At 37.8% G+C, this 23768-nt stretch overlaps 1 protein-coding gene across 1 annotated transcript in view; it reads left to right on the plus strand.

The window, feature by feature from the left end:
* Window positions 1-23768, plus strand: part of MYO9A (myosin IXA) — a 434300-nt gene that overhangs the window by 320966 nt on the left and 89566 nt on the right. The window contains 1 exon segment of the mRNA XM_037833522.1: window positions 19808-19920. Coding sequence (XP_037689450.1) covers window positions 19808-19920 — 113 coding nt within the window.

A 23768-nucleotide genomic window follows, 5' to 3' on the forward strand; every position in this document is an offset into this window, starting at 1 on the left:
TTATTTGATAAATTTTAAAATAAAAAAAATAAAATTAACACTAATGTAGGAATTTTCTATATTATATCTTAAAAAGTCCAGAGCAGGGGTTGACAAACTTTCTGTAAAGGGTTGGATAGGAAACATTTTAGGCTCTGTGGATTATATAATCTCTGTTGCACCTACTTAAATCTGCCAGTATACTGCAAAAGCAACCATAGATAATAAACAAATGGGCGTGGATGCGTTACAGTAAAACTTCATTTACGAAAACTGGTGGTGGGCTGTATGTGACTTGCTGGCTGTTCCCTGGTCTAATGAATTAGGGTATATGTTAAATAACCCAATAGCATATAACTGAACAGTGGTCACTTTTTTTTTTTTTTTTTTTGCTTTTAAACATTACTTCTTTGCCCCATTTTTCAAAAATATAAATAAACATGAATTTTTAAAAATGTAAAGAGCAGCACCAAAAATGTATCTCCCTAGACCAAGTCAGCCAGAGGTACGTGTAAAAGGCTATATGTAATGTGAATTTGTATAAATCACTGTAATATTGGAGTTATGTTTGAATAAATCTAGCTGTTTGTTTTGACTAAGATAAGACTTTTCACATAATCTCAAACAAATTAGTTATATATGGCTAGATAGGTATGAGTGTATGTGTAGATATACTGGGGCAAAGTGTTTTGATTTTGGAAATGTCCTAGAAAACACACAAATAAGGACACTATAAATCTAATATATACAGAAACATTGTCACTGATAAAGTGGAATGGAAAACATTTATTTCAATTCATATCTTTAATTAGATTAGATCACTAATGTTCTTCTTTAGTGTCTGTTCATTATGAGAGGACAATTTTAGGACAGCCTTTATTTTACTCATTAAATATTTTATTTTTGAACTATTTTTAGCTGTTTGAATTGTGCCAGAGACCTGGCTATTTCACATTTCTCCTAATTTCCAGAATACCCCCATTGACTTTATCTTTTGTTGGAAGTAGACCCAATTATTAAATGGCAATATTGATGTTAAAAAAAGGAAAAAAAACTAATAAAAACAGAAAAATGCACAAACAGTCCCCTATTTAGACAAGTGAGTCCTTACCCTGAATCAAACTCTTGAGACTGTAAAAGTTGGAAACAATCTGTATATTCATTAATGTATATAATTAGAACCAAAGCCTTCTTTCTCTTCATTGTAGGATAAAATAACTTTGGAAGTGCCCTATATTTGAGTTATAAATTATGAAAAATACTGTATCATATGACTAGTAGTTAAAGATGAAAATAGATAATGGAGCCTACTAATTTTAATGCAAAGTACTGCTTATAGCTTTTCAGAGTAAATAGATAGCACACTTAATTTATTCTCTAAAGTGCCTGAAGGATAGATCATTTGTGGAGGAACACAACATTTTATATGTAACTGCTGTTTTGTTCCTGAGAATTTCCTTTGTTACAAACCTTATTTTGGCGGTAGAATTCTTTCACAGTGGGTACTCTTATTGAGATGCACTAAGAAGATGGCACTCTGCTTGGAGTGTTCAGCCCTTTCGTGGGTTCTAGCTGGTACTCTGTGCCTAAGATTCTGTTCACTTGCTTAATGGTCACTGCATGCCAGTAGTTGTAGAGCACCTTCCTGCAGTGTTTAGTTACCTCTCCAGCTTTCTCACTATCCTTCTGTTTCATGAGTAGCTATTTTACTTTTGGGAACAAGTGGTGGTGTTTGTTTCTGGTGGACACTTGCATGATGAAGCTTTGCTTTCTAGAATATGCCAATACTTAATTGGGGTTGGTGTGGGGAAGGTAGGGACAATTTTCAAGTGTGTTTCTCTATTTGAAAATATGCCATGTTCTAACAATCTGATATTGTGAGGTTGAAGACTAGTTGTTTCTAAATGAAATCTACTATAGTTTCAAAATTCAGATATCTTGTGGATTTTAAATGTATTTGATTTTCTGGGCATGTGGATTTAAAAAAAAACTAAATAATTTTTTTATTGAACAAAATGATCCTATTACCCTGATATTTGCTAAGAAGTATGTCATTAAATCTTGGAAGAAATGGCTACCTGACCTTTCCAGTTGTGAAATAACCCTTCTAATGGGATAAAGACACACTTACCTGAGGTGGATTTGATAAGCTTTATCTCCTGAGTTGTTAATTATCAGTCAGTTGTTAAGGGTGGGGTGGGGTGGATTAATTACCCTCCACAGTGACTTTGGTGTTTTTTAACTTCCTGTTTCTAACTCTGCCATTTGAATAACTGCTTAGTCTCCATGCTGTTATCACTCAGATCTTGTGCCCATTATGTTGTATTTACTCAAGAAGAATGACATGTCTGTTAAACAGTATTTTAAGGCTTTTATGTAGATTTTTAGTCTCTCGGTCTTCTGAATGGTAAGTGGGTTAGTAAAATCATTTCTATTCCTTATTTGTAGGATTTGTATAGGTAATATTCTACTTTTCTCTCTGTCTAGTCTCTTCTACCTTTCCCGAAACTTAAAACAGTCATCTCTATGAGTATGTGTATTAGTTTCCTGACCACAACTGGGTGGCTTAAAGCAACAGAAATTTATTTTATCACAGTTCTGGAGGCTAGGAGTCTGCAATCAAGGTGTTAGCAGGGCCATCCTTTCTCTGATGCTCTAGAGAAGAATCCTTCCTTGTTCTCTTCGTGAATTTTCCTAACTTTTGGTGGTGGCCAATAGTCCCTGGTGTGCCATGGTTTGTAGCTGCATCACTCCACAGTCTTCTGCCTCTGCTTTCACATGGCCCTTCTCCCGTGTGTCTCTGTTTCTGTATCTCTTTTCCTCTTCTTATAAAAGACACCAGTCATGTTGGATCAGGGCCTACCCTACTCCAGAATAACCTCATCCTAGCTAATTCATCTGCGACAATCTTATTTCCAGAAAAGGTCTCATTTAGCATATCTTTGGGGGGTTGGGAGGAATGCAACAGTTCAACCCATAATAGTATGAGTCCCAAATAACTTTCCAGAATTTCAGTCATCTTTACTTCCAACATGGTAAAACTACATTCTTGTCTTTCTAGCTTTTGAGTTGTGAATTTTCTTTATTTTCTTTGATTGTATTGATATAGAGTTTTTGTATTTATTTTTTCTTTAATTAAATGCCATCACACTTGAAAAAATTTAGTTTTAAAGTTTAGTGTTTCCCTTCCATTAATATAGTAGTTTATTATTTTCATTTTCTCTATGACTTATCTTATTATTTGCCCATCTGTTGAGAATCTATTTTAGTTATAGCTTTAAATGAGGTATTTATTAAATACTCCTTTAGTTTTTTGTCAAAATACTTTTCTGCATTTATTGAGCTGGTCGTGTGATTTTTTCCCTTTATTCTACATATGTAGTAACTTAAATTTTTATTTTTAGACAGATTTATTTTATTTTTCATATCAATATTTTTTAAACAGCTAAAATGAATATGAAGAAAACAGGAAAAAATGAAAATTTCAGAAATTAAATTAAGACTTCCCATTATGATTCATTTAATCAGGATAAAATAAGCTATGGTACAGGATAAAGTACACAATACAATGTTAATAACTTACAAAAACTGAAGTTTAATTCTTTGATGTGGGTTAATGGGGACTCTTCTCCATCCAATGATTTAAGATATTTTCTACCTCAATATTTTACTAGCATACTTCTACTCTTTCTGTTCTTCCTTCCTAATATCCCAAGATTCATTCTTTTATTATAACTTTTTTGTTTGGAGAACTTCCTTTAGCCATTCTTCTACAGTAGGTTTTCTGGTGACAGACTTTTTTAGTTTACCTATCTAAGAAAGAATGTCTTGATTTCCCCTTCATTCCCGAAAGATATTTTTTGCTGGAGATAGAATTCTTGGTTGATAGTTCTTTTCTCTCAGCACTTGAAAAATATAGTGCCACTTCTTTACTGCCTCTCTAGTTTTGTAGAAGGGGCACTTCCCAAATCTGGGTTTGTCACTTGGTGCGACCAATAGAAGTCACACCAAACCAGGCTGAGGAGGAAAAGAGGGTTTATTTACACTGGTGGGAAGACAGGGGGGAAGGTTTCCCAAATCAGCCTCTCTGAGGTGTTTCTTCAATTAGTTTTATACCCATTGGAGACAAAGAGAGTTAATCATTTTAGTTAACATGAAACAGAGGTTTGGAGAATTTCAGTGATTTATCCTATTTCCTTCAGGTTTTATATCCTGTGGTGGCTGGAAAGGTGCCTCCCAGTCTAGGGAGATATGTGAAAGGTTTATTTATATCTGGGAGGTTTGGGGCAATAGATTAAAGCTTATTTAGGTTTGGGGTGCAAACTTTACATTTACATATTGCTGCAGACTTTACGTTTACATCTTGCTCCTTTGTGAGACTAAAAGTTTTCTCCCCCCTGCTTACTTCCCATTTTAAGGTTACATTGAAAGCTGCTTTAAGGTTACGTTTTAAGACTACTTTACAATTTCCTGCTTGTTTACAGTTTTAAGATTATATTTAAAAAGTCACAGTTACCGTTTCTGAGGATAAATCCACTGTCATTCAAATTATTTTTCCTCTATGTGTAATACATCATTTCTCTTTTGCTACTTTCAAGATTTTTTCCCTTGGTTTTAGTTTTCAGGTTTGACTGTGATGTGTCTTGGTGTGGATTTCCTTGAGTTTATACTGTTTGAGGGTCACTCAGTGTCTTTGTCTGTAGTCTTATGCCTTTTGCCAAATTTAGGAAATTTTCAGCCGTTATTTCTTTGAATACATTCTGCTCTCCTTCCAAGACTCTGACAACATGAATGTTAGATATTTCTTGTAGCTATACATTTCCCTAAGGTTTTGTTCCTTTTTTTTTTCAGTTGTTTTTTTTCCTCTCTTGTTCAGATTGGAGGTAATCTCTGTTTAGTTTTATCTTCAAGTTCATGCGTTCTTTTCTCTGTCTCCTCCATTCTGCTGTTCAGCCCATCCATTGTTTTTTTTTTTTGCTTTTGCTTTTGTATTTTTCTTTAATGTTCTAAAATTTCCATTTGGTTCTTCTTTATGACTTTTTTTTTTTTTGCTGAGACTTTCTATTTTTACATTTGTTTCATTGAAGATTGTTCATTGAAGGATTTTTATAATGGCTACTTCAAAATTCTTGTCAGATAATTGTAGCATCTGCATCATTTCAGTATTGGCATCTGTTGATTATCTCTTCTCATTCAAGTTGAAATTTTCCTGGTTCTTGGTTGGTGATTTTCAGTTGAAACCTGGACGTTTGGATATTATAAGACATGGGGTTTTAATTACATCTTCTGTTTTAGAAGACCTCTGTCACTGCCCTGGGAAGGAAGAGTACCACTTTATTACTGCCAGGTGGAGGTGAAAGTCCAGGTTCCCCACTCAGCCTCCATTGATACTCATGGTGGTGGAGGAGGGACTCTGATAACAGCTGGGTATAGTGGCAGTATCTCGACTGGGCCTCTCCTGATACCACCCTTGCTGGGAGACACAGGGGAGCTCATCACTATTCCCCTCATGGCCTCCGCAGACACCGTGGGGATGGGGGATGATTTTGCCTCATTATTACTAGGCAGTGGGAAAAGACCTGACTTCCCATAGGCCTCCTGTGATACCGCCCTAGCAGAGAGAAGTGATACCTTAGAAAGGCAGACTTAGCATGTGGTCTCCAATGGCACTGTGGAGGAAGAGTAGCTTGTTATTGCTCATGGGGTTAGTGTCCCAGCTCCTCACTTGGCCTTCTCTGCCACCACTCTGGCAGGAAGCTTAGGGTGCCTCCTTACAGCCTAGTGTGGTTAGAAGTCTAGGCTCCCCACTTAGCCTTTGTTGATGAGATTGAGGGTGGAGCTGCAATTTTTTCTTTTGTGTTTGACTTAAGTACAGTAGGGCCTCTGCATCCATGGGGATTCTTATGTTCCAAGACCTACCATGGATGGCTGTAATTGCAGATATAAGCAGACCCCAATATCCTATCATGCAGTGTAGCAGTTACTTTTGCAGTTTGAGATGTGACGGAAAAACTAGCACGAATTTTGTCTTTATGCTTCCTTACTTCACGAATCACAGATTTGTTCTTGCCATACATCCTGGCAATCTTTGCATACAATTTTCTTTTTCAATCATATCCATTGAGAATTTCTACTTTTTCACTAAAGGGAAGCAGTTCACAGCTTCTCTTAGGCTTAGAAGCACTACCAGCACCACTACTCTTAAACTTTGGGGCCATTACTACAGTAAATAAGGGCTTTCTTAAACAAAGCACTATGATAATGCTACATCAGATGGGATCAGTGAGAACACTAGAGACAGAGTAGAAGAAAATTTGCATGGGAGTATAGGTATCAGGACAAAGGGTAATGAGTTGTACTGGACTGGCTGACTTCACAGTGTTACAGTCTGTATTCATTTGGTGGGAGGTTCGAAACTTATGAACCGTTTATTTTTATTTTTTATTTTTCTGGAATTTTCCAAAATTTTCACTTTTTTCCTGTTGTTAACCATGGGTACCTGAATCAGCAGATAGCAAGTCAGTGGACATGGGGGCACAATTGTAGAGCAGTTTTGTTTAAGTTTTCTGTCTTGCTACGCTGCCCCTTTCCTGGTTCTTTGAATAGAGTGTAGGCTTTTGTTGGAACTTTTTTTTTTCTAAAGTTGTTGGTGCTTCTGGGTTGCTGGCTTCTCCAGCATCCATTCTGGGAAATATAAGACAGGAAATTCGTAACTATATCATTCCTTGGGTCCTGAGGCCCCTAACCTTGTCTGCTTCCTTATACTTTTTAAGGGTCTTCTTATGTTTGTTTTATATAGTGTCCAAGCTTTGTAACTGTATTTGCTGGGATGAATAGGGAAAAGTATTCCTGACTTGATCTTTTCTGAATTTAATTTTAAATGTAAATTTATACAATGGCATTTTTAACAGCTTTGTTGATATACAATTCACATGTGACACAATTCGCTACTTAAAGTGAACAATTCCGTGGCTTTTAGTATAGTCACAGATATTTGCAATATCATCAGTCAGTTTTTTAGAACATTTCCACCAATTCAAAAAGAAACCTGATACCCTTTAGCTGTCACCTACCTATCCCCCAACTCCCTTCCCACTCCACCTCCACCCCAGTCTTCAGCAACCAGTAATCTACATTCTCTCCCTGTAAATTTACCTATTCTGGACTTTCTTATGAATAGAATCAAATAGTATGTGATCTTTTGTGACTGGCTGCCTGATACGGCAGTAGTACTGGTAGTTCTCTCATCCACTCTTTTCCTGATCATACCCAGCTGTTAAACTCACTATTTGCCAGGTGATTATGCTGTTGTTTTCAACAATGTCCTAGGACAGAAACTCCTATAGACAAATCCAATCAAATTGTGGGTCCTTTGAAGGAATAGTGACCGAGGCCACTGTTTGATATTTGTTCTGACCTCAGGAGGGCTTTTTCCAGCTGTCTTATGTCCCAGTTTTCTCCTGCAAATTAGCCAGCCTATAGTATAGGCTGTATCTTCATTAGGTCCTCGAATCTCCTCCCAATTGCCTTTTAACTAGAACTTCCATGGTTCTTCTGAATGCCTTTAGGTTCAAACTTCTCCATGCTCCATTGCAAGTGCAGTTCCCTTGGGAAGAGATTGGGCGCTATCTCTTTTACAACTTGCTTCTCCTCCCCAGGCAAAATGAGCCAGGGCTCTGGAGCTGAGGGTGGGGACAAAGGCAAGCTTCTCTAAGTGACACCTCTGCTCTAAGAGCTGAACATTTGTTGGGGGGCCCGCAGTAGCTTGAGGACTTGTTGTCATGGATCTACCCCTCGTAAGCCAACTGAATTACTATCAGGGCTCCAATATTCTCAGCACACCACACCCAAAGTAGAGCCTCCCATCCACAAGAAGGAGCTGGGCTGAAGAAGGGAACCCCCACCCTTCAACTGCACTCACCAGAGACTTAGTTTAGCAACAGACAGCTGCGGCAGGATGAGAAGTGCTCAAGTACTGGTCTTCCCAGGAAGAAAGCCTTCCACCTGTGCGGTTGTGGGAGAGGGAGCCCTGTGTTCTAGACTACAGCAGCCTGGAGTGGAATCTCTGCCTCACTGAGCTAAGAGAAGGCAGGAAAGGAGCGGTCTTAGTTCAGGTACCATGGGCTTTCACCTTTCTTACTGAATTTTCATAGATTTTCTTAAATAGATATTTCTTCATTTGCTGTTTACCCTTAGGACCACTTCCAGAGGCTTTACGTGGTTGTTTGAAAAATAATTTTCACCATTTCGTAGGGGAAGTGGGTCAGCAAATATCATGCTGTTATATAGTATGGGTCCGATGTCTACTGATACAAGTTTTTAAGGTTGCAAATCTTTTTCTGATCACTGCTTCAGATCTCTCCTATAGATTCTAACAAATATTGTCTTCATTATCAATATTTTTAAGAAAATCTTATTTTGATTTATATTTACTTTGTTAGCACAAACTTATTTAATAAAATATTTAAAAATTTTTCAGAGTAAGGGCATTTTTGTTTTTTGATTTTTGTTAATTTCTATCTTTATTGTATTGTGATCAAAGAGTATTGTGATCAAAGTAATGTTTTTGCTCGATGGAACTGACCGATATTGTCTTTGTTACCTATTACATGTTAGCGTTTGTGAATGTACCATGTGCACTTTGTGTAAATACCTAGGAGTGCAATTGCTAGATCATATGTAAGCCTGTGTTTAACTCTGAGAAATTGCCAATCTGTCTTCCAAGTGCCTCTACCATTTTGCATCCCCATCAGTAATGAATAAGAGTCCCTGTTGCTCCAATTATCCTTTTGTAGATGAGGCCCACTCAATCTAGGTTCCTTGTCGCTCAGCGCAGCTTAATGCACAGACACACCAACAGGCTATGGAGGAAAAGGAGGTTTATTCATGCTGGCAGGAGGGCAGGGGAAACGTCCAAATTCTGCGTCTTGATAGTGATTTTTCAATTGGCTTTTATACACATTAGAGGCAAGGAAAGATAATCATCTTGGATAACAAGTAACAGGGCTCTGGAGAACTTCATTAGTTCCTTAGCTCAGTTATTTGCTACTGCCTTTACGATTTATATCCTCTGTGATACCTGGGGCGTGATGCCTCCAAGTCTGGCATGACACTTTACATATTGTTCCTCAGTGAGACTAAAGCTCAAATTCACAGCTTGTATAGTTTTTTTTATTTTTTATTGAGATCGTTCACATACCATACAATTATCCAAAGATCCAAAGTGTACAATCATTTGCTTAAGGTACCATCATACAGCTGTGCATCCATCACCATAATTAATTAAAATTTTTTTCAATTTTTAGAACATTTTCATTACTCCAGAAAAGAAATAAAGACAAAAAAAAGGAAACTCAAATCCTCCCATACCCATTATTGATTCATAGTTTCGTTATAGTACATTGGTTACTGTTGATGAAAGAATGTTAAAATACTACTAACTGTAGTATATAGTTTGTAATAGGTGTATATTTTTCCTATATGCCTCTCTATTATTAACTTCTAGTTATAGTGTCATACATTTGCTCTAGTTCATGAGAGAGATTTCTAATATTTGTACAGAGTTTGTCCACCACAAGATTCACTGTTTTATACATTCCCATCTTTTAACCTTGAACTTTCCTTCTGGTGACATGCGTGACTCTGAGCTTACCCTTTTCACCACGTTCACACACCATTCAGCACTGTTAATTATTCTCACAACATACTACCATCACCCCTGTCCATTTCCAAATGTTTAAGTTCACCCTGGTTGAACATTCTGCTCATAATAAGCAACTGCTTCCCGTTCTTTAGCCTAGTTCTATATCCTGGTAACTTATATTTCATGTCTATGATTTTACATATTATAATTAGTTCATATCAGTGAGACACTACAATATTTGTCCTTATATGTCTGTCTTGTTTCACTCAATATAGTGCCCTCAGGGTTTTGTCATCAACCCATTTTTTTAAAGACGGTTTTGTTCACACACCATACATTCCATCCTAAGTAAACAATCAATGGTTCCCTGTATAGTCACATATTTATATATTCACCACCATCACCACTCTCTATATAAGGACCTCTCCATTTCTTCCCAGAAGTAGGAGGAAGAGTCAAAGAAGGTAGAGAGACAAAAGAAGAAGAAAAAAGGAAGAGAGAGAAAAAAAACCATGACAGCTAGGAAGCAACAAAAGGAAAGATAGCATTAAACTAAAGTAGAATAAAGAGTTGGACAACATCACTAATGCCAAGAGTCCCATACCTTCCCCTATGTCGTCCCCCCCCCATATGCATTTAGCTTTGGTTTATTGCCTTTGTTATATTAAAGGAAGCATAATACAATGTTTCTGTTAACTGTAGTCTCTAGTTTGCACTGATTGTATTTTTCTCCCAATCCCACCCTATTTTTAACACCTTGCAGTTTTGGCATTCATTTGTTCTGCCTCGTGGAAAAACATATTTGTACCTTTTATTATAATCATTGAGCACCCTAGGTCACTGAGTTGTACAGTCCCAGTCTTTATCTTTCCTCTTTCCTTCTGGTGTACTACATGCTCCTAACCTTCCTCTTTCCACCATATTCACAGTCATCTTTGTTCAGTGTACTTACATTGCTGTGCTGCTATCTCCCACAATTGTGTTCCAAACCTCTCACTCCTGTCTTTTCCTTTCTGTCTGTAGTGCTCCCTTTAGTGTTTCCTGTAGAGCAGGTGTCTTGTTCACAAACTCTGTCATTGTCTGTTTGTCAGAGAATATTTTAAGCTCCTCCTCATATTTGAAGGACAGTTTTGCCCAATTTAGGATTCATGGTTGGTGATTTTTTGCTTTCAATATCTTAAATATATCACCCCACTTCCTTCTTGCCTCTGTGGTTTCTATTGAGAAATCCACACATATTGTTATCAAGCTTCTTTTGTAGTGATGGATCACTTTTCTCTTGCTACTTTCAGGATTCTCTTTTTATCTTTGATGTTTGATAATCAGATTATTAAGTGTGTTGGCATAGGCCTATTCAGATGTATTCTGTTTGGGGAATGCTGCACTTCCTGGATCCTTAATTTTATGTCTTTCATAAGAGATAGGGAATTTTCATTGATTATTTCCTCTATTATTGCTTCTGCCCCTTTTCCCGTCTCTTCTCCTTCTGGGACACTCATGACATTTACATTCCTGTGTTTCGTTTTGTCATTTAATTCCCAGAGACGTTGCTCATATTTTTCCATTCTTTTCTCTATCTGTTTTTTTTTGTGTGTGTAGGCTTTCAGGTGCCTTGTTCTCCAGTTCCTGAGTGTTTCATTCTGCCTCTTAAGATCTGCTGTTGTATGTCTCCATTATGTCTTTCATCTCTTGAATTGCGCCTTTCTTTTCCATAGATTCTGCCAGTTTTTTTTTTTTTTTTTTTGAACTTTCGATTTCTACCTTATGTATGCCCAGTGGTTTCATTATGTGCTTCATCTCTTCTGCCGTATCTTCCCTAAACTTTTTGAATTGATTTAGTATTAGTTGTTTCAATTCCTGTATCTCAGTTGAAGTGTAACTTTGTTCCTTTGACTGGACCATAACTTCATTTTTCTTAATGTAGATTGTAGTTTTCTGCTGTCTAGGCATCTGGTTTACTCGATTACCCCAATCAGGTTTTCTCAGACCTGAAGGGGCTCAGGTCTCAGAAGGAGGGAATAGTGTTACGTTTCCCTGAGGGTGAGTCTTAGAAGATTGATAACACCCTGTGAGGCCTCAAGTCACTGTGCTTTTCTGCCCAGCAGGTGGCACCTGTCAGCCTGTAGCTCCAGACTGGTGTAAGGAGGTGTGGCCCGTGGCTGTTTTCTCCCAGGCTCTGGAGTCTGGTTCTGAATGGAAGGCAGGTAGTAGAGCTTGGCACCACCTTCTTCCTGTTAGGGAAGATACACTCCCTAGGGAGAAGTCATTAACATTTGAATAGTCTCTCCATCTTTGCTGTCTCCAGCCTTATCTGGGTCAGAGTGCTGGGAACTGGAAATGGCTGAGGCTCCACTGAGCTGAAAAAGGGACAGAAAACCCCTTTCAGGGCCAGTCTGCAGCCCCCCTCAGTTTAACACATTGGCCAGAGATAGCACTGTGTCCTTTGGGCTTCCCCTCCCTCCCAGAGAGGTCCTCCGGCTCTCCAAGGTCAGTCATCACCAAAAGCCTCTGCCTGCTTGTTGGGGATTTATAGCTTGTGTTGAGCAGTCCACATTTGTTAATTAAAACCGCAGTTGGAGCTCAGCTGAGCTATATTTGCTTGCTGGGAGAGTGCTGCTCTTTAGCACTGCGAGGCTTTGCAGTTTGGGCTGTGGGGGGAGAGGCTTCCAGCTCAGGTCCGAAGTTTTTACTTACAGATTTTATGCTGCGATCTCAGGCATTCCTCCCAATTCAGGTTGGCATGTGATGAATGGGCAGGTCACGTTTGCCACCCCACCCCCCACCCTCCCGCAGTTATTCCAGATTATTTACTAGTTGTTCCTGGTTGTTTATTAGTTGTTCCAGAGGGACTAACTAGCTTCCACTCCTCTCTATGCTGCCATCTTCCAGACCTCAGCTTGTACAGTTTTAAGGCTACATTTAAAAGGCTAACACTACACTTTTTGTTTTTAGGCTTTGTGAATCCTTTTGCTTTAGATGTACGCTTTCTATACAGCATAGTTGAGTCCTGCTTTGTGAATCAAATTAAAAATCTTTTTCCTTTAATAAGTAAGTTAAATCTGTTCATATTTCTTGATGTAACTAATAGGTTTGACCTCAACTCTTTCTTATTATTTTGTGTAATTATTTTGTGTTATGTTAAATTTGCAGTGTTTATATTTTCTTTGCTCTTTCATTTTTTAAGTTTCTTTTGATATTAAGCAAGGGTAGTATTCTTGTTCTATTGATTGCTTACCTTTGTACATAACTTTCAAAAATGTCTTTAGTCCATTTTTTAAAAATTTTACCAATTAATACCGGATTATTCGGTTTTTAATGAGCAATATTCTTTAATTCCACCCATTACCAACACAGCTTTCAGTGAATTATTCTACTCTCTACTCCTTGTCCCCCACTCGCTTTTACTCTTATTCTCAGGGGTTTTATTTCTACTTTGACAGAATATATAATTTTACTTATTCTTCTTCACCCTTCATCCCACCTTTGTTTTCACCTTAGATCTACAATTAAATATATTAAATGATTATATCAGATATTTTGGTGAAGTTTTCCCAGTCACTGTGTTGAATGAAGCTCTTCCCTTAGTAGATTACTCATGAAGGGCTCTTATGTATAGAATTCTCTGAGTCCTTTTATATTCAAAACTGAGGTTTTATAGCCTTGACATTTGAAAGGGTGTCTTGGTTACATATAAAATCATTGATTCACACTTTCTTTCCTTTTTTTTTTTTTTTTTTTTCCTGAAAACACTGTTTTATTATTGCCTTGCTTTATGTTGTTTTTCATAAATCTATTGCCACTCTAATTCTTTTTCCCTTTTAAGTTTTTTACCTTTTTGCTTTGCAGCCTGGAGAATTTTTTCTTTATATTTAAAGTCTAGGATATGTCTTCAAGTTGATCATTCTAGATTGTCCCAAATACCGATTGGGCTCTTTCAATATATAAATTCTCTGATTGTCTGATTTTTGGAAAAAAATAGTTATATTCCATTGTTTTATTTTACTTCTTTAGGGGCTGTAATTATAAATATGTTTCTTCTTCTTTGCTGGTCTTCCATTTCAAGCATCTTCTCTCTGACCTTTTTACTTTCTTTACATCACTCATATACTGTTTGCTATTTTCCTGCCTTTGTTCAATCCTCTTTAAATTTTTATTTGAACTTTTCTCCCATGGACACCATGAAATGTAGTCTTCATTTCAGAGATAGTTTTAACTTTTTCTTGTATTTCTTTTGTGAGTTCAGTCAACTCTGTTTTCATTTCTTACTGAGTTTTGCCAATTTCTCTTTTTAATTATTTTTGAATTTCGTATTGAGAATGGGTTTTCATGTCCCCAGACACTTGTATGGGGATATTTTATTCAATTTTGAGTACTCTGTTACCTTTTCTTTTATGCTTCATCTTTGTTTTTTTGAGGGGAGAAGGAGATAATTAACTGAGGGTTTTTTTTTTTTAATTCTCATTTGATTCTTATTTGCTCTGTTTCCTTATTGTAATTTTGTGTAGGTTTTGTATATTTGCATTTATTCATTTTGTGCATTTTGTGCATTTCGAGTGGCTTACAAGATAAAGAATTAAAGAGAGTCCTGTTCTGGATATATGGGTTCTTTAATGGACAGCTTTTTTCTTTATTTTTGATGGTAGAGGCAATGGTTTTGTGTCCTTAAGTTTTTTGCTTCCATTTCTCTTGCTGGATTCTAAATTTCCCCCCTTATGCTTCTTTTCCTTTTCACTTCCCAGTCTCCAAAGGGCACCCCTTCCTTTTTATCTTCTTTTCCTCATAAGCAGTGCCTATAAAAAGATGTCATTTGAATCATGTGCATTTTTAAGTCCTTTTCCTGAAATTAGTTCTCTAATATACCAGTACTCTTTCAGTATTTTCATACTTAGGGTGCACCTTCTCTTTCTGTTAGGTTATTTAGCTCAATCTTAAGCCCACTACTAGTTTCCTTCTTTTTTCTTTTGTGTAATTTTTCTTGGACCTCCCTTATTCTCTGCAGAGAATTACAGTAGGATTGTGAGAGAGAGCTTGCCAGAATTAGGTCTTTATTTTACTGTGTACAGGTTATATGAAGTTTGTGTGTCTTTCTTCTATTTATTTATGTTCAAAGGATAGGTTTTGTGTTATTTTAGTTTTCTTCTGGTTCTTGATTCTTTTTGGAGAATGCCACAATGTTTGTATTTAAGCAGTTTTCATTATCCTCAGCTTCTCAGAAGTTGTTTTTAAGATTCAATCTACAAGTTTATCCTCCCTTTTTTTTGGTTTCCTCTTGAAATTTGTTTGTTGAGAAAATTGGATCTTTTTTTCTGTAGCATTTCCCACATTTCTGGATTTTTCTGGTTGCATCCCTGTGTTATTTAAAATGTTCATTTATCCTCTGTGTTTACCATGAACTGGTAGGTAGTTGTGCCGGTTTGAATGTATTATGTCCCCCAGAAAAAGCCATATTCTTTGATGCAATCTTGTTGGGCAGACATAATGTGGGGATTAAGTTGGAACATTTGGATTAGGTTGTTTGCATGGAGATGTGCCCCACCCAACTGTAGATGATGAGCAAGCTTGCTAGAGAGGAATGTCCTGGGAGAAAGCCATTCTGAAACCAGGACTTTGGAGCAGACGCCAGCCATGTGCCTTCCCAGCTAACAGAGGTTTTCCGGATGCCATTTGCCATCCTCCAGTGAAGATACCTGATTACTGATGTGTTACCTTGAACACTTTATGGCCTCAAGACTGTAACTGTGTAGCCAAATAGATGCCCTTTTTATAAAAGCCAATCCATCTCTGGTGTTTTGCATTCCGCAGCATTAGCAAACTCGAACAGATTTTGGTACCAGAGAAGTGGGGTGCTGGTGCTGCTGAGTTTGCAAATATCAATCATGTTGGAGTGGCTTTTTAAATGGATAAGGGGAAGATTCTGGAAGAATTGTGAGGAGCTTAATAGAAAAGGCCTAAACTGCTTTGAGGAGACTGTTTGTGGAAATATGGACTCTAAAGGTACTTCTGACGAGGACTTTAACCAAAATGATGAATGTGTTGTTGCAAACTGGAAGAAAGGCGATTCTTGTTTTAAAGTAGCAGAGAATTTGGCAAAATTGAATCCTCGTGTCAGATGGAAGGAAGAATTTGAAAGTGACAACCTGGAATACTTAGCTGAGGAGATTTCCAGACTACATGTGGAGGAGGTGCCCTGGCTTCTCCTTGCAGCTTATAGTAAAACGCGAGTGGAGAGAGATAAACTTAGAACTGAACTCTTGGGTTCAAAGAAACCAGAAGCTGATGACTTGGAAAATTACAAGCTTCCAGAGGGTGGAATCCCAGAAGCTACAGCCCAACGTGAGGATGTAACCAAACATGGAACCCAGCCACCATTTCAGTACAAGCCAAGATTGGAGATGGAATTATCCAGAAAGGATTTGTGGAAAGTCCTATTGTCTGATGGCTTTGACCCCTGCATGCTTCATGCAAAGCCATCAGAATTTTTGCAAGATCTTTACAGGCAGAGCCATTGCCAGTCTAGACTGGATGAGACAGACAAGGAACAAACTGAAGGAAAAATTTCTTCAAAGACAGAGCCATGGAGGTTGAGGTCTGGAGTCAAGAGGTCTCGGGCTGGGAGAGCAGAGCAGCCCACATGCATGGAAAGGGTGAGTTTGCCCTGGAGGTCGAGGGCGGGCTTTCCACCTCGATGCTCTGGAAGAGTTTTGCCACCTCAGGTCCCAAAGAGGGTGGAGCACATTTCCAGGGAATTGGGGAGAGCCTGGCTGCCACCACACTGTTCTGAAGGGGTTGAGCATGTGCCCCGGAGATGGAAGGGAATCCGGGTGCTGCCCCGATGTTTGAGGAGGGTGGAGCTGAGAAGGTGGTCTCCCCAATGTGTGGATATGTTGGAGAACTCACCCCAGCATCTGGAGAGGAAAGGGCTGCCAAAAAGGCCCTTAGGAAGGGTTAGACTTCCGCTCTCTCAAGCCCCAAAGATGCAACGTTGTTCTGTTAATGACTCTCAGACTTTGAAATCTAATGGAGTTTGTCCTGCAGGTTTTAGGAACTGTTTTGGTCCTGTTAACCCTGTTTTCCTTACTCTTTCTCCTTATGGCAATGGGAATGTTTATCCTATGAATGTCCCTCCTTTGTATATTGGAAGCATATAACTTGTTCTAAGTCCACAGATCCAAAGCTAAAGGAAAAGTATGCCTTAGGACTGACCACGCCTATATTTGATTTTGATGGGATCTTGTACTTAACTATTGTTACTGAAATGATTTAAGTTTCTGTGGTATTGTGGGATGAATGTATTTTGTATTTGGAAAGAATATGTTTTTCTGGGGTCCAGGGGGTGGAATGTGCCGGTTTGAATGTATTATGTCCCCCAGAAAAAGCCATATTCTTTGATGCAATCTTGTGGGGCAGACATAATAGTGGGGATTAAGTTGGAACATTTGGATCAGGTTATTTGCATGGAGATGCGCCCCACGCAACTGTAGATGATGAGCAAGCTTGCTAGAGAGGAATGTCCTGGGAGAAAGCCATTTTGAAACCAGGGCTTTGGAGCAGATGCCAGCCACATGCTTTCCCAGCTAACAGAGGTTTTCCGGATGCCATTTGCCATCCTCCAATGAAGATACCTGATTACTGATGTGTTACCTTGAACACTTTATGGCCTTAAGACTGTAACTGTATAGCCAAATAAATGCCCTTTTTTAAAAGCCAATCCATCTCTGGTGTTTTGCATTCCGCAGCATTAGCAAACTAGAACAGTAGTTCTAGAGGCTTATTCACATTTGGGCTCAATTTATTTCAGGAAAATACTTAATAGGTGCTGGTGAGTATAACCTGTTGAATCACATCAGGGACCACATCTCTCTTTTTCTGATCAGATTGGTTATAGGATCAGGTGTTCTTGGTTTGATCTTGGATTTATTAGTAGTATTTTATAATTAAGGTATAATGTGCAGTCAGTGAAATGCACAGGTTTTCAGAATGCAGTTTTATCAGTTTTAACAAATGCATACAAACACGTAATCAACACACCTGTCAGGATTTTTTCACTTCATAAATTTCCTGGTATTTCTGCTCAGCCTTTTCTCCTCCCACCCTCAGAAACAACTACTGATCTAATTGCCTATTTAGAACTTAATGTAAATGTAAGCATATACATTTGTTTTTTGTGGTAGGCAGAATTCTAGGATGACACCCACAAGATTCCTCACCCAAGTGAAAACACACATTTGCTGAGTTATTCTATCAAACACTAATCTAAATTCATTGAAGAGACTTTGCAGATGTAATACCCACAAGATTCCTCACCCAAGTGAAAACACACATTTGCTGAGTTATTCTATCAAACACTAATCTAAATTCATTGAAGAGACTTTGCAGATGTAATCAAGTTCCCATAACATAGGGTCTGACCTAATTACATGAGCCCTTAAAAGCATTTCATAGGTGGTTACAGAAGAGGAAGAAAGTGCTTCCTAGTATTGGAAAGATTCAACCACATGCTGTTGCTGGCTTGAAAATATCTGTATGTTTACTATTCTTTTCTTCTGCATTGTTTAATTCTGCCATTAATCCCATCCAATGTGTTTTTCATTTTTCAGACATTAAAGTCTTCATTTTTAGAAGCTTGATTTGGGTCTCTTTTTATGTCTTCCAATTTTCTGTGTAATTTTTTTTAACATGGGATACATTTATAATTATTATTTTAGTAGCCTTTTCAGCTAAAAAAAAAAACTGACACAGTAACGTGTCAGTTTTCAGTCAGTATAGATGTTTACATTTCTCTCCTTATTAAGGGTCGTATATTCTTTCTTCTTTGCCTGCTTGATATCTTTCTATTGGGCACCTGACTTTGGGAAGTTTACTTTGTTGAGTACTGAATATTTTGTATTCCAATTATTATTCTTGAAACTATAATATTTCAGTAATATTCCAGAGCTTTATTCTGGGAGCAGTGTGATCCTTTCAGATTTTCCTTTCAAGATTAGTTAAGTTTGAACGAAGAAGTTTTCAGTTTAGGGCTAATCATTCTTGGCTATTAAGACAGAAGCCTTCTATGTACTTTACTCAGAAATCATCAAGTTGTGCAGTACGGCTTCTGGGCACAGGCACTATTCCTGGCTCTTTGGTCTTGATTGTTTCCTCACACATGAATGTTGATTATATTCAGGTAGTATTCAGCGGGAATCTTTGTTGATCTTTGTTGTTCTTTGGGCATCTCTCTCTCCAGTACTCTCTACTTTGGTCTGTAACTGCCTTGTCTCTCCCTGGACGTTCAGCTTCTTGTGTTCAACTCAGAAAAATTCAGAAAGTCTGCTCAGCTAAACCGAGGTTTCCCCCCACTGTGTTATGGCTTGGAAACATTCAAATCCATAAGATGACAGCAATATAAAGCTTACTTCCTTTGTTTTCCATGTCAGGTACCACCGTTAATCATCTTGAAATTTGCTGTTTCGTATTATTTTGTCCCTATTACTTCATCTTGGCCAGAAACAGAAGTCTGTTCTTTATTTTTTAATGATACAGGATATTTTCTGTTTCTGTTGATATGTCATAGTCAAGCAAACAAAAAGCTTAAAGAAAAGAAAATTACTTGATTAGTTAACAAGAAATTCTATCTTCACGGTGGGATTGTCCTTAGAGGAGCACATTGTAAGCAAATAGAACAAGAATTGCCAGTTGAAATGCAGGTCCTAGTTTGATAACCTTGTAGGTTGTTTACAATGTATTCTACAAGTGGTGATCAGGATCCTTTATTTGGTCCTTTGGTTTTTCTTATCTTTCGTTGTAACTCTTTTAGATGAGCTAATGATTCTTTGGTTGTATATAAGAATCTATAATAGCAAGTTAAAACATAAAATAAGAAATATTATCCCTTTTTAGAGATGATTTTGATTTTTTTCTTAGCTTTTCCCTTGAGAATCTTCAGTACATTTTCAGAAAATATGAGCCTGGTAAGTCCTAGTAAGCGTTTTTATTGACTTGATCTCTCCTTATTTCAGGTTACTCTAGGAGGTTAATAGAGTTTCCAGGACATTCTATTATTTCAATGAATCTCTGAATAATATAAATGCATTTTTATATATTTTTTCACAGCTGTAATTCTCATTTCTATAACCTGAGTTTTAACTAGAATACTATCATATAGTTACTTGATTTTAAAATCTTTCATATATGTAATTGTTGCAGACATCACAGCGATTTTCTTCAATTGATGAACAAGCAAAGCTTCATAAGACTATGTCTCAAGGAGAGATTACAAAGTTGGCAGTGAGACAGAAGGCTTCAGATTCAGATATAAGGTATGAAGTATACACTGGGAAGTAATAAGGATAATATATTTTTGTTCACTGATTGACTATACTTTAATACAGAATCTGTTTAACCATAATTGATAGAATAGCTGCTTTTAAAATTAAAATCATTTCCCTGTTCATTAACAAATATTTAGTAACTGCTGTGTGGCAGACTCATAGTAGTTCAAATATAAATAATAAATTTTCTCTTCTATGTTTAGCAGTGTGACTTAAGGGACGCCTCAAAGCCATTATGGACCTTAAAGTATTTTGTTGTAGAAGAGATTAGTTCAGATGAGATAGAAAATATTTTCCAGCTTTGGGCTTGGATTTTATTCTGAGTTAGATGTTTCACAAGTGGAACTGGAAAAGACTTAGGAAGTAATTCTGTTCTTTTTAAGAAAGTTTGTGGAATTTTTATTTGTCAAATCTTCATCCCTTACATTGTGTTATATAAGGCTTTTGGGCACTCACTGAACACTTCAAGATCACATTAAAATCAATCACTTCCTCAATGACTGTAGAGACAAAATCAAAGATAACCCAAATCTAAAGGGGATTATTTTGGAAGTAAAAATCGAGAAACAAGGTGTAACAATAGAAAGAACATACTGCTGAAGGTAGAATATTGAACATAAACGTTTAATTTCTGCATCCTCCCCTCAAATTGTTGAAATGCAAATCCTGCAGGTGTCAAAGAAACTAAAACAGCAATAAAATTGTGGAACCCAGAAAGTGAATAAATTTTAAGTGTCTTGAAAGGAGAAAGCTGAATCCTAAACCACCTAAAGTAACCAAGCTGAGAAAGAGACATCTCACTTGACTCTGCCTCTTCTAATCCTAGCAGAAAAGAAGAGGTTTATTCTCTGAAGAGGATAAAACAGAAGATCTCTGGACTTTGAGGTTTTCAAATATAGTTGAGAACTGGGTGCATATTTAAAATAAGGTTTAATGAATGTGTACATACTGAATATTAAGATCCTCCAGAGGAGTTAGGTTTTTCAATGTGGCAGAGTAGGGAGCTCTAGGATTCAGTTTGCCCTCCAGGGCAGCTAGTAAATAGCTAGGAACTGTCTGAAAAAAACTTTTTGGGGGCTCCGGAGACTAGAATAACACCGTACACTATCCAGGGAAGAGCGGAAGGAAAAGACTGATGAACTGCATTGTTGATCTGTGAGGCTATGGAAGCTGGTGCCCATCCCCCAGTGGCTAGGCAGCCTGCCTCTGGAGCCACTCCCTGGTTGGAAATAGATGCCCTCTTTTCCAAGAATGTGGGTGGGTGGGGGACAGTGTGTGGCATGAAGTGAGGGGCAAGTGCTGCAGACACGGCCAGGCACTGATTGCGGCTTTTGATTAGCGAATTCAGACTGCTGGGCTCCAGCTCTTAGCACAGCTAAAGTTTCAACCCACACAGGAAAGAAAGCAGCTGGCAGCCTTTGTTTCAGCCTTGCTCCTGACAGGGAAGGAAGTGGGACTGGTTGAGACACACTGTACCTTCTCAAGGCAGCAGGACACAGTTTGCTGAAGGGCAGCTCTTCCCCAAGAAAGGGAGGAGCAAGGCCAGGCACCAACTGTGGCATTCGATTATTGCAGTCAGATTGCTGGATTCCAGCTCAGAGAACAGCTACAGTTTCAGCCTGCCCAGGACAGAAAGCAGCTGTCAGTCTTTCCATCAACCATGATCCCTGCAGGGGAGGAAGTAGGCTGATTGAGAGACACAGTAACTTCTTGGGACAGCAGGGAATACTTTGATTAAGGGCAGCTCTTCCCCAAGAAAAAGGGGAGGGAGGCATGGCCCAGTGAAGTTTCTGGCTGTTGATTAGAGAATTCAGATGGCAGGGTCTGAGATCTAAGAAACAGTTTCAACCTGTGGCTGGCAGCCTCTATGCCAGCCTTGGCAGGGGTAGAATCAGTTGAGAATTAAAGACACAGTACCAGATTTGAATAGTTGGCCGAAGAGCACCCTTTTCTGGGCATGCCAGAAAAGCAGAGTTTGGGGGAGATGCCATAGACAAGATTGGCATTCTTCAGGTTCTCCTCCTGAGGGCAGTTTGGAACTGATCTAGACCCCTTTCATGGGTTCTTTGGCCTGTTTTGACACAGAAAACTGCCTTGGGAAATCCTCTCCTGGGGGACCCTCCTCTTAGAATTAGCTTTTCAGGTAAAAGCAACTAGAGATAAAGAAAGGAGTGTTAAAATTGTACCATGTATCCAGAGGAAGAATCAGATGAATAAGAGTGGAAAAATTCTTACCATTTAAACACGAGCTATTTTAATGGTCTAAAATAAGTTGACCCTGGTGTCAAAGAAGAGCTTTAGCACAAAACCAATCAACAAGAAAACCCTAGACAAGAGAGAAACTGATCTCCAGAGTAAACTCATCAAAATCAGATACCTTGACCTCAGCAAAAAATTACAGGCCATACTAAGACAAAAAGTTATGACCCAAAGGAACAAATTAAAACTTTAGACAAGATACAGGATTTGAAACAACTAATCAAGGGGGTTAAAACACATTTCCTAAATCAAGTCAAAGAGATGAAGGAAAATATAACAAAGAGATAATGGATATTAAGACTCCGGGTGAGCTAAAGAAGAATTGTAAGCATGAAAAAAAACAAAAAGACAAAAACAACAGAACTTATGGGAATGAAAGGCACAATAGAAGAGAAAAAATACGCTATAGGCATACAAGAGCAGATCTGAACAGGCAGAAGAAAGAATTAGCGAACCAGAGGTTTGGACATCCAAAATCTTAGTCAGAAGAACACATACAGAAAAGAATGGAAAAAATGGAGCAGGGTCTGTGGGAATTGAATGACAGTTTGAAGGACACACATATACATGTGATGGGTATCCCAGAACAAGAAGGGAGGGGGAAGGAGGCAGAAAGAATATTTGAGGAAATAATAGCAGAAAATTTCCCAACTCTTATACTGCATGTTAAGGAAACACAATATACTCCAAACAGAATAAATCCTAATAGATGTAACTCCAAGACACATACCAATAAGAATGTCAAATGCCAATGACAGAGAGATTTCTGAAAGCTGCAAGAGAAAAGCGATTCATCACATACAAGGGACACTCAATAAGATTGAGTCCATGTCTCATAAACCACGGAGGGGAGAAGGTAGTGGTGTTACATACTGAAGGTACTGGGAGAGAAAAACTGCCAGCCAAGAATTCTTTATCCAGCAAAATTGTTCTTCAAAAGTGAGGGAGGATTTAAAATATTTAGCAGATAAACATAAACCATAAACTGAGAAAGTTCATTATCAAGAGACTGCCCTACAAGAAATACTAAAGGAGGTGCAACAGGCTAAAAGGAAAATACAGGAGAGAAAGGCTTGGAGGAGAGTTTATAAATGAGGAATATAAGTAAGAGTAAAAGAGTTAAAAAAAAAAAAAAAAAAGACAAAAATAAGATATGACATATAAAGCCAAAGGATAAATTGATTGAAGTCAGTACGGCCTTACAGTAATAACATTGAGTTGTAACAGATTAAACTCCCCAATCAAAAGGCACAGATTGTCAGAACAGATAAAAAAATATAATCCATCTATATGTTGTCTAGAAGAGACTAACCTTAGAACCAAGGACGCATGAATAGGTAGAAAGTGAAAGATTAGAGAAAAGATACTTCATATAAACAATACCCAATAAAGAGATGGGGTAGCTGAACTAATATCTGATCAAATAGACCTTAAATGCAAAATTATTAAAAGATACAATGAATGACATTATATTTTAATAGAAGGGGCAACCCACCAAGAATAAAAAACAACCGTAAATATTTATGCCCCTAACCAGGTTGCCCCAGAATACATAAGGCAACACTGAAGGTAGAAAC

This window comes from Choloepus didactylus, chromosome 4 (assembly GCF_015220235.1).
Source record: "Choloepus didactylus isolate mChoDid1 chromosome 4, mChoDid1.pri, whole genome shotgun sequence".
Classification (NCBI taxonomy): domain Eukaryota; kingdom Metazoa; phylum Chordata; class Mammalia; order Pilosa; family Megalonychidae; genus Choloepus; species Choloepus didactylus.